The 14437-nt window shown below is 46.1% G+C and overlaps 1 protein-coding gene across 1 annotated transcript in view; it reads right to left on the reverse strand.

The window, feature by feature from the left end:
* The window catches only part of PPP1R16B (protein phosphatase 1 regulatory subunit 16B), an 87301-nt gene that overhangs the window by 19049 nt on the left and 53815 nt on the right, over window positions 1-14437 (reverse strand). Inside the window, exons 3-5 of the mRNA XM_067554408.1 lie at window positions 8857-8927; window positions 4650-4795; window positions 1486-1589 (exon numbers count right to left, since the gene is read on the reverse strand). Of these exons, the coding sequence (XP_067410509.1) occupies window positions 1486-1589; window positions 4650-4795; window positions 8857-8927 (321 nt within the window). The remainder of the gene's footprint in view (window positions 1-1485; window positions 1590-4649; window positions 4796-8856; window positions 8928-14437) is intronic.

Genomic DNA, 14437 nt, shown 5'->3' on the forward strand with positions numbered 1-14437 from the left:
ACCGGTGAGAGGAGTGGGGTGAGGAGCACAGCCAGGGGCCAGGGCTAGGAGCAGGCCTGAAGCGTGTCTGGGGATCCATGGCTGGTCAGGGCCATGACTAAGAGCTGGGGCTGAGCTTGGAGCAGAGCGGAACTGGGTGTGCTCCCTCCCCAACCCACGTTGGGGCTGACTAGGCCCTGTCACATCCCCCGCACTTTCTTTCACGCTCTTCTAGGGAAACGTGCCCCACAGTTTGGGGACCACTGGATTATTTGCTCCATTATCTTTCTGAGTACCATAGTTAAGCTGATTGGTCTATAATTTCCTGGGTGGCCAATATTCCCCCTTTTATAGACAAGAAGATGGGGGAATACATAATCCCTACAGCATACATCCTTCTGGCAGAAAGGCGAGAATTTCAGCCCAATTCTGTTCCCATCAAACTCAGCAGCCAGACTCCCGCTGACTTCAATGGTAGCAGCAGAGAGCTCTGTGTTTAAAGAGTAGGGAATAAATGAACAGGTGATGCTACCTATCTGAAAACCAGTTTATGAAAACCGAGGGAATAATAGCACTGGTTAGTGCCAGGCATAATGAGAACAGAGTGCAAGTGCTCACAGATTCTATAGTGATGCGCATCAAAAAGGACTTTAATACACAGGGCACATGCCAAGCAAGCTTCCCTCCCCCACAGCTTTAGCAACTAGGATGAGGCTGGTCACAGTTACATGGCAAGCTGTGCTTTAGACACCTAGTCCCTCTTGAATGCACCCCTTTGGTGATGGGTTTTTCCACCTTCACCCTTCTCTGCGTGGAGCTATGCAGTTCAGTACTCTTAGACTGGGTCTCCGGGTAGCAGCCTCCATTTCCCGCAACCATGATAACCAGTCAGGCCCAGCTATACTTGGCACCTCTAAGTCCTTTCCCTCCAGAAGTCTGTGACCAGCAGCTGATTACAGTGACTCACAAACAGCTTCCTCAAAAGAAAGCATTATTTATTCACCTAAAGGCACACAGAACAAAGGGATAAAACAACAAAAGGCTTATGCACCTGAGTGTTACCTAAACATTATTCTTTCCTTGCAAGGTGTAAGTTCCATTCAGTTCAGATGCCCCTGATCCTGGCCTGGGAGAGAGAGTCCCTGGAGCCTTCTCTTAATCCCTGTCAGAGAACCCTCTAGCTGCTGCTGCTGCCTGTTCATCTTCCTTCTTCTCTAGGCGGGGTTTTTTAATGGTTTAGTGCCCCCTCTGATCCTAAGATCTGGCCTGGGAAAGGTAAACAAGCTAGCCTGCCCACAGCCAAGAGCTAAACTCAGATCCAAGTTCAGATTTCAAACTCCCCCAAAGCTTGGAAGTTTGGCTTCTAAGAGTTGCCAAGAAGAAGTTCAGAGTGGCAAACTCTATTTTTCTCAACAGGAGCACCAAGAGTTGAGGAACACAAAAGCGTGATTCAATGCTTTGTTAACGCACTTCCAATGTAATTTGAGTGTTCCCATCTTTCCTTACCCTGGTATGCCATGCAGGTCTCAATGACATCAAGGGTCGGCTCATCTTCACAGAGATCATATGGCATGTTTCCATCCGCATTTACTGCCAGCAAGTCTGCCCCGCTGCAAAGAGAAAGTCTACCATGAGGTCTACCAAGTCTACCAATACACTTAGAAGGAGAGGGAATCTCTGATGCTGTCCTATAGCGGACAAAATCCAACAGATAATGTCCTCTGAGATGAGTCCTCTGAAGACCAAACTGGGGTTTTAATAGGAATGTCTCATATTTGGCACCTTTATACCTCCAGGATTGGACAGACCTGAAGATATACAATGCGGTACCCTTGGGACCTATGAAGGATTGACATGGGGAAGTAAATGCCCCAAAGTAGATGTATTCATAGCACACTGAGCCTCCTCCATGGGATTTGGGACTAGTGGATCTGGGCTGCACATGGACCTAGCAGCCTCTCCTGCTATGCTCACACTCCTCCTCTCCGTGCTTCTAGAAAGGAACAGGCCAACGGCCCATTGGTGCTAGAAGCAACACCCACAATGAGCCACTATGACCTGATTCTGGAAATATAGTGCCAAGCCATTAACAAATCCTTAGTAAGTGGACACCTGGCTGGCTTGTCCTCACTGAAAAGTTCTGAGTGCAAGGAGGGTTATTGGGCTTGTAGGTTTATTAGTGGGGACTAAACTTGTAAATTCCCCTCTGGCAGATTTTTGTCTTATTGTCCATTACAGATTTTGCACCTTCCTCTGAATCTCAGTGGTTGCTGCTGGAGGCAGAATACCTAAGGAAATCGGCTACTATTCTGATCCAACAGGGTAATCCCTGTCAGTGTTCAAACTCTATGCGGTCTAGTTGTGTATTTTATACTATGTCGTAGCTAAGGCTTGATCTGCTCTCATGGTTACAGTCTTTGAAGGAAGGCAGACAAAATCCACCAGCATCTATATTGTTGTTCATTTTTCTTTCACTTCAGCAGAGCAAATTACAATATAACTTACACTTGCAATGCCTGGAGTCAATTTAACCAGCTAATAAATCATGGGACCTGACATCCTTTGAAACTGCTACCTTTAGTGGTCTCTGGGGGTTTTCGGTTCAGGCAGCAAAGCCTTTTGAAGCAGTGTTTAAGCTAACCCTTTGACCTGTGACACCAGTTGCAGAAGCTTTCTTTGATCACAATAACCCCACACTGTGTCATGCACTACAGAAAACCCATCATTCCTCATCCTTAGAAATATACAACCGATAGCTCTTCTTCTGAATGTGGACTGTGGTACAAGGTTACTACAGTGTTGGTTTGACAGTATCTGGGTCAACATAGTGTGCCCCGCGCACACTCAAATGAGATGGGCCAGAACAGATGCTTCCAGTTCCTCAGTTTGACCCTGTTTGCTTGTTATCCCTCATGCTATATCCTTTCCTATAACTACAAGAAAGGATGTTCCAGGTCCCAGCCAGGGCGCAATATACATTCCCATGTTTCATTTATTTCTGCACTCCATTTTTATCCTCCCTCTCCAAAACTTTCAGGTTCCCACCTGTTTAATCCCTGGGCTTTCCCAAACCTTCAGACTACACAAAGCTGCCCCAAACATTATAGCTATGCCTGGCATAATTCCATTTTTATTTTTGTATTGTTTCAACAGATAAAGTTTGTTTTTAGGCTTTTTTTTTCTCTCTCTATTTTATCAATTTACATTTTCACAGTTGCGGGAAATTCCAGGTGTCAGACAATAATTTATTTAATGAAGCAGATGCTGAGAATCATAAATTACAACTTTATAACCATTAAAACACATACTATCAACATCACGTCAAAATATACAGAGTAAATAGCCTTAAATCAAACTTTAATAACTTCTCAAGCAGCAATTTTCTCACTTTGCCTATCTATAAATTTCAGTGATTACTGATGGAAGGATCTTTTAGTCAGTTTGACTGTATGGTGAAATCGATGTTTACCAATAAAAATCTAATCTCTCCAAACCTGATTACAGGCTAAGGAAACTGCAGGAAGCTCCCAGCAATGGATGGGTTTGCAAGGAGGTGTTGTTCAAGGACATGAAGTATTGCTTCATTATCTTCCTTATAGGGCAGAGTCCACTGCCCCGGAAAGAGGGGCCAAAAGTTGAACAAGTCTCCCACCTGGCATTGCATTAGTCTAGGGCCTACAGAAAGGGGAGACAGACATGGCTTGTGAAGGGTAGCATGTTAGCATACAGGGCTTCTTCTCAGCCTGCTCAACCCCTAGCCAAAGGGAGAGACAGTCCTCAGTACAGAAAGTGCAAGGTATTCATGCTACAGGCAGCCCCTGGGGACACAACTGTACAGGTTATTGAGACCCTCTCGTCAGACTCCCCTCCGAAAAGTACAATTTAGTGTGATTACCCTAGCTGTACTGCCCCACACGCTAACACTGGGCCTCCTGCTCACCCCAGAGCAGCGTGAGTGCCCAGTGTGGTACAGGTGGGCAGCAGGCACGCTGTACTCCTGCCTGTACTGATTGGGAAACTGCAGACAGTCTGACCCGGGGTGTTGGTAACCTGCATGCCCCTGGTGCTCTCTATAGCACTTGTGTTCGGTGGAATCCTCCTGTGTCAATGTTTCTAGCCTTGGCTGAAAGACTGACAGGTGCGTAGGGCATCGTCGGGGCACTATGCACAGAGATGAGATTCACCCTTTGTTGTCTTTTTTTCTGGCCATTCCTCTTACTGAACCTTCGCTCCTTGCCCACCCACAGTGAGCAGAAGCCTGGACGCATAGAGAAGAGGTGAACTACACACATCCAGCCAGCAGACAACGAGCCACAATTGACAGCTTGAAATCCAAACCCAGGGGCTTTGGCCATATAGGCACTTGCCCCCTTCAAAGCAAACTGATCTGGGTCATCCTCTGTTTTACCATTTTCTCCTTAGTTTTTCCAGTTTTTCCCCTCCCCCACCCCCGTCCAACCCAGCATCATTTCCTAACAACGAGTCATTCGCGTGCAGCTTTGACCTGGCCGACAAGCACCTTCCACCTGATTCTACAAGGTACCAAGTGTTCTCAATTCCTACCAACAGCAGTGGAAGTTGTGAGCACTCAGTAGCTCAGAGGAAGCAATCAGCGCCTACAGATGCAGGGCCACCGAGAGAGAGACAAAAAGGAAGCAGGAACCACCTACTGCTGAATAAGAATCTTCACCAGGTTGATGTGACCACAGGTAGCTGCCGCATGCAGTGGAGTCCACAGCTCATTGTCCCTGGCATTGACATTAGCTCCGTGGTTGAGGAGAAGCTGGACTATGTCTTCAAAGTTGTCAATGCAGCACTGGTGAGGGACAGAAACAGACGGGTCAATTTTTACTTAGAGCACATTCGTCTATTGTCATTTCCACAGCACCAGGCATCCATGAGGCATTTCAAAGTCAAGGGGCTCACTTCTGATCCACGACTGTAAGAACCCTGGAAGCCGAAAGAGCTAAATCAGTGCAAAAGTGAGGCCAGAAGGTGCTTGGTGCAAAGAGCCTGCATCGGACACACTGAAAATTACCACCGAGATTCATAGGGCCTTCCCAAGAGAGGAACAGAACTGACCAAGTCAGAACTGAGGTGCAACGGCAAGAGCTGTAATGAGGAAGCTTCTATCTGGCTTCACGTTCCCTGGCTCCCACATCTTCAGGAGCAAACACATCAAAAGTGAAAATGTTGACAGCATGGCTACATGTCAGGGAATAAGTCTCCCCCTCATGTCCTCCTATCTTCAGATAAAGTCCCTTTGAACTCTCCACACAATCCACTCACTCATCCGGGTGTGGGACAGTGAAACTCTTGAAAACCCCTGTGACCAAGATGCTTGTCTGACTAAGTGGATCAATGTCCTCTTCTGAAGCAGAGCAGTCTTCCTGCAATTCACCATTGGCCACAATTTTCTGATCTGGCCAGTGATTCTGAGTGTTCAACTTGAGATACCTTAAAGGGGGTTGATTTCCAGATGGAGGGTGCTCAGTGCGCTATGGAAATCAGATTCCTTTGAAGTGTCTCAAGTTAGGCACACAGAATCACTAGCCACTTCTGAAAGTCTTAGCCACTTAGTGGCTGGGTCCTCTCATTCACTTGTGTGTGGTTACTGCTGTCAGAGAACATTTGCCTTTTTGAAAACTTGTCTGCAGTTTACGGCAGGATTTAGAAGTTTGATATTTTTTATTCTTGCTATTTTTAATTCTCTGTGTATTCTGCAGTATCTTGCATTTCTTTGGTGGAGGGAATAGAACTCTGCCAAGAAGCTTCAGTCACTGGTCTAAAGAATGGAGCAGTACAAGGGAATTTTGAATTCCTCCCCTCCCGCGTTGTGACCCTAACAATATCCCAATGCCAGAGGGCAAGGGGCTCCCTGATATCTGGTAGTAAGGTTCAGCTGACCTGACCAGTTCAGTGTACCTCAATTCACTAAGTCCTAATCAGTATGTAGAAGTATGTAAGATATCAGTGGAAAACTAATAATTCACTGATCATTAATAGTATTGCATGATGTATGCACAGGATGTGTACAAAAAGTTATGAATATGTGCTAAGAACTATATTCTTAAAATGTGTTTGACAAGCAATGCACAAGACCAGTCTCTACTAGACAAAGGAACATATATTTGTTTTTTCGTCCAGCCTGGTTTTCAGGCAGAGACAATGAAGGTCCATTTACATATAAGGTTAACAAAGCTATCCAGTGGGGAGAAGACAGTATGGCATCTACACCCCAAGAGGAGAAAGAAACTTTATATGGATTATAAAGGCAGAGGGTCTGAACCTCAAATGATAAGTAATTGAATCAATTGATTGTATACAATATTACTGTATTATAAAAGAGTATCAAGAAAGGTTTTCTCTGAAAGCTAATGATACACTGGTGATTAATATTATTGTGAAATGTCTGTATTAACACTATACGAGGAAATATGGATACTTAATGATATTATGCTTTAAAGTCTGTGACCAAACACAGGGAGAAACAGGTTCTCTCCCAGACAGGCGGGAAAGCAGCTATGCAGTGAGCACTTTTTACTGCCCTAGGATCAACCAATGAATTTATAACAAGGAACATTCATATGCTATAATTTCTGTTTCTGATTTACATATGAATGAAGAGTTAAATTCACACCAGTTGCAGGAGCTTGTAAGTGATCATAACACTACAAGTTGAATGCTCCATAAGAACCAATTGCTAATAGCACAGTAACTACACATGGCACAATATTTCATCCACGATTCAATTAACGCCAGTGAGGACATGGTTCTTGCCTTAACCCCAAGCTGCACCCTAACAATGACTGATCCTTTCGTGGACTTGGTAGGATTTTCCTGGCATGACTTAGGCTGCCGGCAGCGAGGGTAACGAAACCACCAGTGTCACAAGCAGAAAATGTCCCCCTTTATCTGCCCTGTGGCCCTGTGGAGAAAAAGCTTTTCTTGTTCTAGGAGCTCGTTGGCATCATAAAGCAAATGTCCATCCAGCACCGAAGAGAGGAAGTCATTTGCAGACAAACCCGAGTTCCAGCCATAGAGTCCATGGGAGCATTTATAACGTGGGCTGGGAGCGGCTGAGCTCAGCTTCCTTCAGCAGAAGCTCAACAGCCCTGCTGCTGTTCATTGTCCACCCTCTCAGAGATGAGCAGTAGGCTGCCTGCCGGCACTTCCAGTCCCTGCAACTTCTGGGAACTCGGAGCAGTTTGATTCTTCTTGTGTTTCTGCGCTAGAGACCAGGACTTATTAGCCGGGGAGGGAATTAAAATCGGTTTGATTTAACAAATTGCAGTTTAGTTCAGTCTCTTGTGTGGATGCTTGGTAAATCAGTCTAAGTGCCTGATACCCAGGGATGACTTTGTGCCGGCTAGCAGAAGTCACAGGGTTGCGTGAGGGTTGCAGGGATCCTCCAGGTCTGGGGTCTACATACTGGTTTGCCAAAGACTGTCATGTAAGCTGTCTAATGAAAGCCTGTGTCACGCTGGTCAGCACAATCATTGTGAGCTGTATGTATGGAAAATATGGCAGTATATGTATGTATACTAAAAGTTGTGTTCTCTGAGTGTGAGAGTTCAGGCAGGTCATCAAAAGGTGATCCACATACACTTGTCAGGCAGGGTGGAAGGCACACTTCTGTGTCTGGCTGGTCATGTGCGAATTGAGTATTGTCTGATTCACAATAAATGCCCACTTGCCATCTGAGCAAAATGCTAATCACTAGGTTGCGAGGGTTACAGGAAAAAACAAAAGCAGCAGCAGGGGTTATCCTGTTTAGGATGAAAGACAATGAACTTTTGGAACTATATCTGGGGCATACATGAACTCCCAGTTATCCTTTGCTGGGGAAGGCATGCTCCTGGGGACTTGGCCTCATGAAAGCAGGGTCCTGGCCATCTGGTTGAAAAACATGGTGAGAAGGACTTTGGGATAAGCGGTACCTTATTAGACAAGAGGGCATCTTGTTAGACTTTAGGCTCTAGAATGAATGTTACCATTTTGTGTATCCCTGAGTTCCCAATATTGATGTTGTTTGTTACTACAAAAATCTCTGCTTCGTTAAATAAAAACTTTTATCTGTTTTCTCTATAAAAAATGTCTAAGTGCTGGGTGTTAAGTGGAGGTGTGATCTAAGGTGAACTAGTAATCTGCGTTGTACTGTTCCTTTGGGGACAATGGGCCTAGTAATTCTGCGAGTGTCCATTGGATGAGTGTCTGGACGCTCCAGGGGATGCTTGGAGGACTCGGGGGCTGGAATGCCTCTGTCACTTACTTGCAGGGGGTGCTTGTGCTGGGTGGGGCTGAGGTGGGGAGGGAGCTGACCTTGGCAGGTACAGACAAGGGCAAAGTGCCTTGCAATGCTGGGTACCTCTGTGGAGCATCACAGCACCTTAAATCAGTGTATGAATCTCCACACAAGGGGGCTGCAGCAATTTACCTAAACAGCTAGTGCACTGATCGAACCAAACCCACTTAGAAACCAGTGTGCAGATCAGCCTTTTGGGGAGTCGAGTCAGCTTGCCTTAAGTGCTGACGGCCTCACCTCATGGGGAGCTAGACAGGTGCTGCTTTTTGTATCTGGGCCTGAAGTCCACAGTCTTGTCTGAGCAACTTCCTAACTGAAGTTAGTCTGGGCTGTCAGGAATGGGGCTCTGAGCTTAGCTTTACCCCAGAGGACAGGAGTCCTGGCTGCACACGTGAAGAGTTTAGGTGTTTTATGGAAAAACAAGCTAACTACCAGTGAGAAGGGAACCCTCCCTTGCCTCTGTGAGATGATCTCACAGATGGCCCTGCACAGACACACTGGTGCTCCAGCACCATGGAAAATGAACATGTTAACAAGCAGTCTAGGAGGGTGAAGGTATCTCAAGGCCTCACCTGATGCAGTGCAGTTAGTCCATCTTCATTGCACAGGTCCGGACTGATATTGTTCTTCAGTAAGTAACACACTGTAGACGAGAACAACAGGAAGAAAGGAGCTTCAGTTTACCAATCCTGGATACATCTTTCGCTCTCAGATCTAACCGATTCCTGTCTACAAAGAAGCATGATTGTAGATTGAGACAAAGCCATGGCCACCCACCCGCTCCAGCTTGTCACTATGTTTCACACTGGCAACTTCACACATTGTGGCAACAGTGGGGCTAGAACTACCGTCCACCTTCTGCAAAAGCACAGACCGCTGGCACAAGAGCTAAAGGAGAGTTAATATGGCACATATAACATTGTGCTGCCTGATTCTATCCAGTAGAGGGCACTCCTACACAGTTTTTCCACTCACTTTACTCCACATGGAAGCTTTGCCATAGAGTAGCTCCTCAATTTTATGAGCACCAATCATATGAACAACCAATTACATGGACTAATCTTCCAGACAAAATAAAATAAAATAAAATACATAATAAAAGTGATGTCAATGAAAAACAAGTTGTCATCCCTTCACATTTTGATGTCTTCAATGCATTGGAAATCTCTTCGCAGTAGTTTGAAGGACAAGAAAGTGATGCAGTACAAACTGCAACTTATGCACCAGACCCTCACATAATTTTCCAGTGTTCAATGTTATGAATTCCTGGATCCCAAATGGTCCATAAAATAGAAGTTCTACTGTACCTGGAATTGCAATCTGCACAGGTCTGCTTCAGAACAGTTTGGAACTTGCATTCTATTTCACTGCACACCTGAATGCAGATTTCACTGTATACACTAGAGCTGATTTTTTTCCCCAAAAGATCATTTTAGTTCCCAACTTGAGACCAAAAGAGCCTAACTTCTAGCAAGTGTGACCACCCACCTACACTCTGAAAGTCAGGCCTCTTTAAGAAGTCACTGATTTGGGATACAAGAAATGAGGCACCCAAAGTCAATAGTCACTTCGAAATGCCCTGACAGATGTGCAAGATGCAGGCATAGCTTTCGGCACTTCACATGGGTCATGGTATGTCTGAAGGATGTCATGGGATCTTGAGATGACTGATAAGTTGGTTAAAATCCCACCTCTTGCTGCAGGTTTTGTCAGTTATTTTAAGCAAGGTTTCTTTTGTTAAAGGAAAGCTTCCAAAATGTTTTTAAACCACCCACCCAAATTCAAAAGGACAAAAATCTAGGAACTGATCCCAGACTTCACAACAGCAGTGGCTACAAATTAAGCAGAAGGGTCTCGCCAAATATTAGCCAATCTAATGGCAAGAATGGGGATGTTTCAAGTAATTTACATTGAGGTTGTGATGACTTACGCTTGTTTGCTATGGTTTAGTTTTTTTATTCCTTTGGTTCCCCCTAATTTCTATAGCCTTATGTTCTTCCCAGCTCACAGGTCACTGAGCTAGCAGGTTCATAATCACTTCCTCCCTAGGGGCAGAGAAGTGCCAGCTACTTGTGTCCCATCATGTTCATTGGCAGAGGATGTAACCATTAAGGGAAACCAGAGCTATAAAATAAAGAACACTCCTGAGGCTAAGAAGGCAATAAAAATCTTTGCAGCCTGCAGGCAGGAGAGATTGCAACACTGGCTATTCCCAGAGCATCAGCACAAGCAGGAAGGTGCCCAGTTTTGCACTAGTCACTTTCCTCCCCACACTCCTTTTATCAAAAAAGGTGGGGGAGAGAGTAGGGAAAATAAACCCTGCAGTGTACATACAGGAGCAAAAGGACTCTTGTGGTCTGCTCAGAGAACAGCAATGCTCAGTTACGTTCAGAGCACTCTACAGACACTGTTTCATTCTCACAGCCGCTCAGAGAAGCGGGGAATCTCAGGAGGTTCTTATCCTCATTTTAGAAAATACACGAGGGGTTCAGACCCTTACTAAAGCCATCAAGTTTGAGGAGATGATCACAACATGGTCAAAATCTGTAGTATAGATGAGACCTTAGGGGTGTTTTGTGACCTGCAATAGCCTTGGTCACAGCCAAGACCTTAGCCCAGTTATGTGACCCAGTTAGGTTTTCTCCACACTACAAGCCAGAACCAAGGGATTTTAAAGAACCCCATCCTGGCTGCTTTTGTGGTCTAGTATTTTTGGAGGCCCTTCATCTCTCCTGGTCAGTTTCCCCATCTGTAAAATGGGAATAGCAGTCCCCACTGCGCTTCGACTCAGCTCTTCCTGAACTCAGCAGTTGCGTAGTCAGGCACGTCAGTGCTTTGCCAACAGCCTCAGAGAAAGATGATGTCAGGAGACTAGAACGTCAGACCCCATTCTCATTCCTGTGCTCTAGGCACTAGGCCACCCTCCTCTCGTCTAACACAAATTATCATGATGTAACTGATCCAGGGTGACAACCTGGTGTTGAAATACAGCCGAAAGCGTTGCAGATTCCTCTTTATATTTAAACTCAATGTGATATTTTCTTAGTATGCCAGTTTGCTACAGACACATTCTGCCCTCAAGTCACACAAGCAGCTCTCACTGGGATGAAGGGAGATATGGTCAGGTAATCAGACCAGCTAGTCATCAGGATTCCTGAGTTCTGTTCTATTCCCGATTTTGCCACTCACTAATATTGGCTAAATCATTTAACCCTTCCATGCCTCAGTTTCCCCACCAGAGATAGGAACAATGTTTCTTCCTGCCCTCACAGAGGTGTGGGAGGATTAACTAATACCTGCAAAAAATTTTAGAGATCCTGATCCTATTGAGAGCTCAATGTAGGAAGCTGCACAAAGAAAGCTGTTTGCAGCATACATATTTTCTTGATCCTTCAAAATCCAGGAACCTTGATATATATTGTTGGGCACCATCTACTGGCACATTATCTATTAACTATTTAGAGACAGAAACAGAGCACTCCTGTCATATATTTATTCCATGGAATGAAACACACACACCACACCAGGATTCATGGCCAGCTCTCACCTTATGCTCACCACATGCACACCCCACACTACTCACACGCTTCCTGATTCTGAATCCTTTTCCATCCCTGCCAGCACATCTGATTTAATGACTATGCTTCTGCTATTGCTGGCTAACCCCATCTTCCTGCTCTGCTAATAGGATCTGACAGATAGACATACCACTCACCAGTGGATCTGGGATTTTTTTTTTTTTTTTTTATTTACTTTGGATGCAATGCCATTAGGAGGCTTAATTCAATTGGGCTCATTGCAGAGCCATTGTGTACTAATGTCATGGGGCTCTATAATCATGTTTTCCTGCTCACAATGATTTGGCCAAGTACATGTTGGCAGATTAACCTTACAAGTGCTGTCCCTTCTTGGGGGAGGAGCAGCGGCATTGATCCCAGTTCGGTAAGCATCAGCAGAACACCAGCGTACATCTAGTCTCTGCTTCCATGGAGAGCGTTCATAAGACACTGAAAGGGTTAAAGATTGTTAGCACCACGTGCGTTGACCTTTACTACAAGCCATATTATATTCTCCCCTTCCGCAGACCCAGCAAAGTGTTATTCCTGCTCATGAATGCAAGAGACAGACTGCACTGGCTTGTGCATCGTGTTCCCTCCAGGCCCAGCTCTGCCCCTGCACCTCAGTCCTGATGGGAAATGGCTTGCGATGAACTTACTCATAGGCAGAGTGCGCCGAAAGGAGTGCAGCTGTGACAGCCAGGGCCTTGCCACAGACATCGTGTGCCCTTGGACGAGACAATTCCCTCCATATGGCTCAGTCCCCCCCTCTTCCCCATCCCCCAGTCTATAAAATGGAGATTGCGATACAGACCTTCCTCACAGAAGGGGCTAAAAAGGGGTCGCTAATGCTGCAAAGCGTTCTGAAGATAGCATGCCACACCAATTCGGAGAGCTAGCATACATGGTGGCTGGCCAGAGCACCATTTAACATGTCACGCAATGGGGTCGCTGCCATAACAGCACTGGGACCATTCTGCTTACTCAGCAACGGGGCCACCCTTAGCCAGCATCCTTCAACTGGAAAGTTTCAGCTCCTGGGGTTAGCCTTGGAAATCCGCTTAGCTGCTCTTTCAGGTCAGGGTTACTTGGGACAGGAACCGCGGATGTATGGTCGTGCGGTGGGGGTCCTGTGCTGGGTTCAATTCCCAGCTGGACCATGGACTAGACTTTCAGAAGCACCCAGAAGCTGCTACTGAACAATCTGAGCTTTTAAAGGCAAGCCTCCGTAAGGCCTGATTTTCCAAGGTATTGGGCACCTGTCTGACTCAGTGACTTTAGCTGAAGTTATGATTGCTCAACCCCTTCAGGGAAAAAAAGAAATTCAGACCTTAATCTGCCATAGACTTGCTGTGTGACATTGGCAAAGTCACTTCCCCCACTCTGCCTCAATTTTCCATCTGTAAAATAGGGAGCGTAAAGTATGGAGATTCTTGGCACTTGACTTTCAGCCAAGCGTTGTGATTTTGCCCCTTAGCTGGCCACAGGGATAAGTGAGTCGTCCTGTGCAACATCCCTCTGACTCTGTTACAGGATCTCGAGGCTGAGAACATCTTCAGGACTCTAGCAGGGCTGTGGAGAACCCCCTGGGGACAAGACCGCCCTGCCTCCACCTCTAGAGTCTAGATGCAAAAATTTGCTTAGAGCATGGCTGAAAGTAAGTTTGGTGATCTCTGCTTTGTTCTCAAGGATTGTGGATTTCCAAACCCCACTCCATATCTAGTAGCTTCTCCATGGCTCTGTCAAGGTATTTGTATGTCTCCCTCCCCTTAGTGTCTGGGCACTTCACAAATAATGAATTTAGCTCTGCGCTGTAGGGAACTATCTTCATTGTACAGATGGGAAACTGAGGCACTGTGAGGGGAAGTGACTTGCCTCGTGTCACACAGCAAGTCTGAGGCAGAGGTTGGACCAGAACCAACTTCCCGGCCCCTGTGTCACACGTCCTCTCTGAGCAAAGCAGGGCATGCCTGCTCCCAGGGGTGCCACAGCAACCCCTGCCACTGTTCCCCAGAAGCCTGGTCCACAGGGGTCCCTTTGAGGAGTGACGTGAACTCAGTCTCTACAGCCCATTCATGGATTGCGTTTGTTCTCTGCCAGGAATGTCAAAGAGGGGACCTACTGCGATGCAGACACCTGGCAGTTAGGAACTGGGCTGAGACCACGCAACTCATTTCACATAGGCCATGGAACAGCGCTCAGACACTCAGGGCTTTCATTTACTCTCTCCTGGCTGTATATTAATTGCTGCTTGTTCCACCCCTTGAGTTCTTATCTTCCTTTCCTCTTTGTCACAAACCCTCCATTATTTCCACTGTGTGCTTGGTCTATGTTCTGCCTCTGCCCCCATTACACCAGTAGCAAAGGAAGCAGGTGACTACCTGTAGCGCTGCCTGCCTACAAAACAGCTGTGGAGCAGATGGTAGCACCAGGGATTTCTGGTTTGCCGTTGAGCACAAAGGCAACCTGAAATAATTGCGAGTGGTAACATGCTGCCAGTTAATAGTGAACAGTGCTGTGGGAAGCCCAATTAAAGGTGAACTGGAAAACTTTAAGGATGGGATCCGGAACCAGTAAATCCCAGTTAGGGGGCAAG

The sequence above is a fragment of the Emydura macquarii genome, unplaced genomic scaffold, assembly GCF_026122565.2.
Source record: "Emydura macquarii macquarii isolate MOO-44397 ecotype Brisbane River unplaced genomic scaffold, CSIRO-AGI_Emac_v2 contig_1483, whole genome shotgun sequence".
Lineage (NCBI taxonomy): Eukaryota > Metazoa > Chordata > Testudines > Chelidae > Emydura > Emydura macquarii.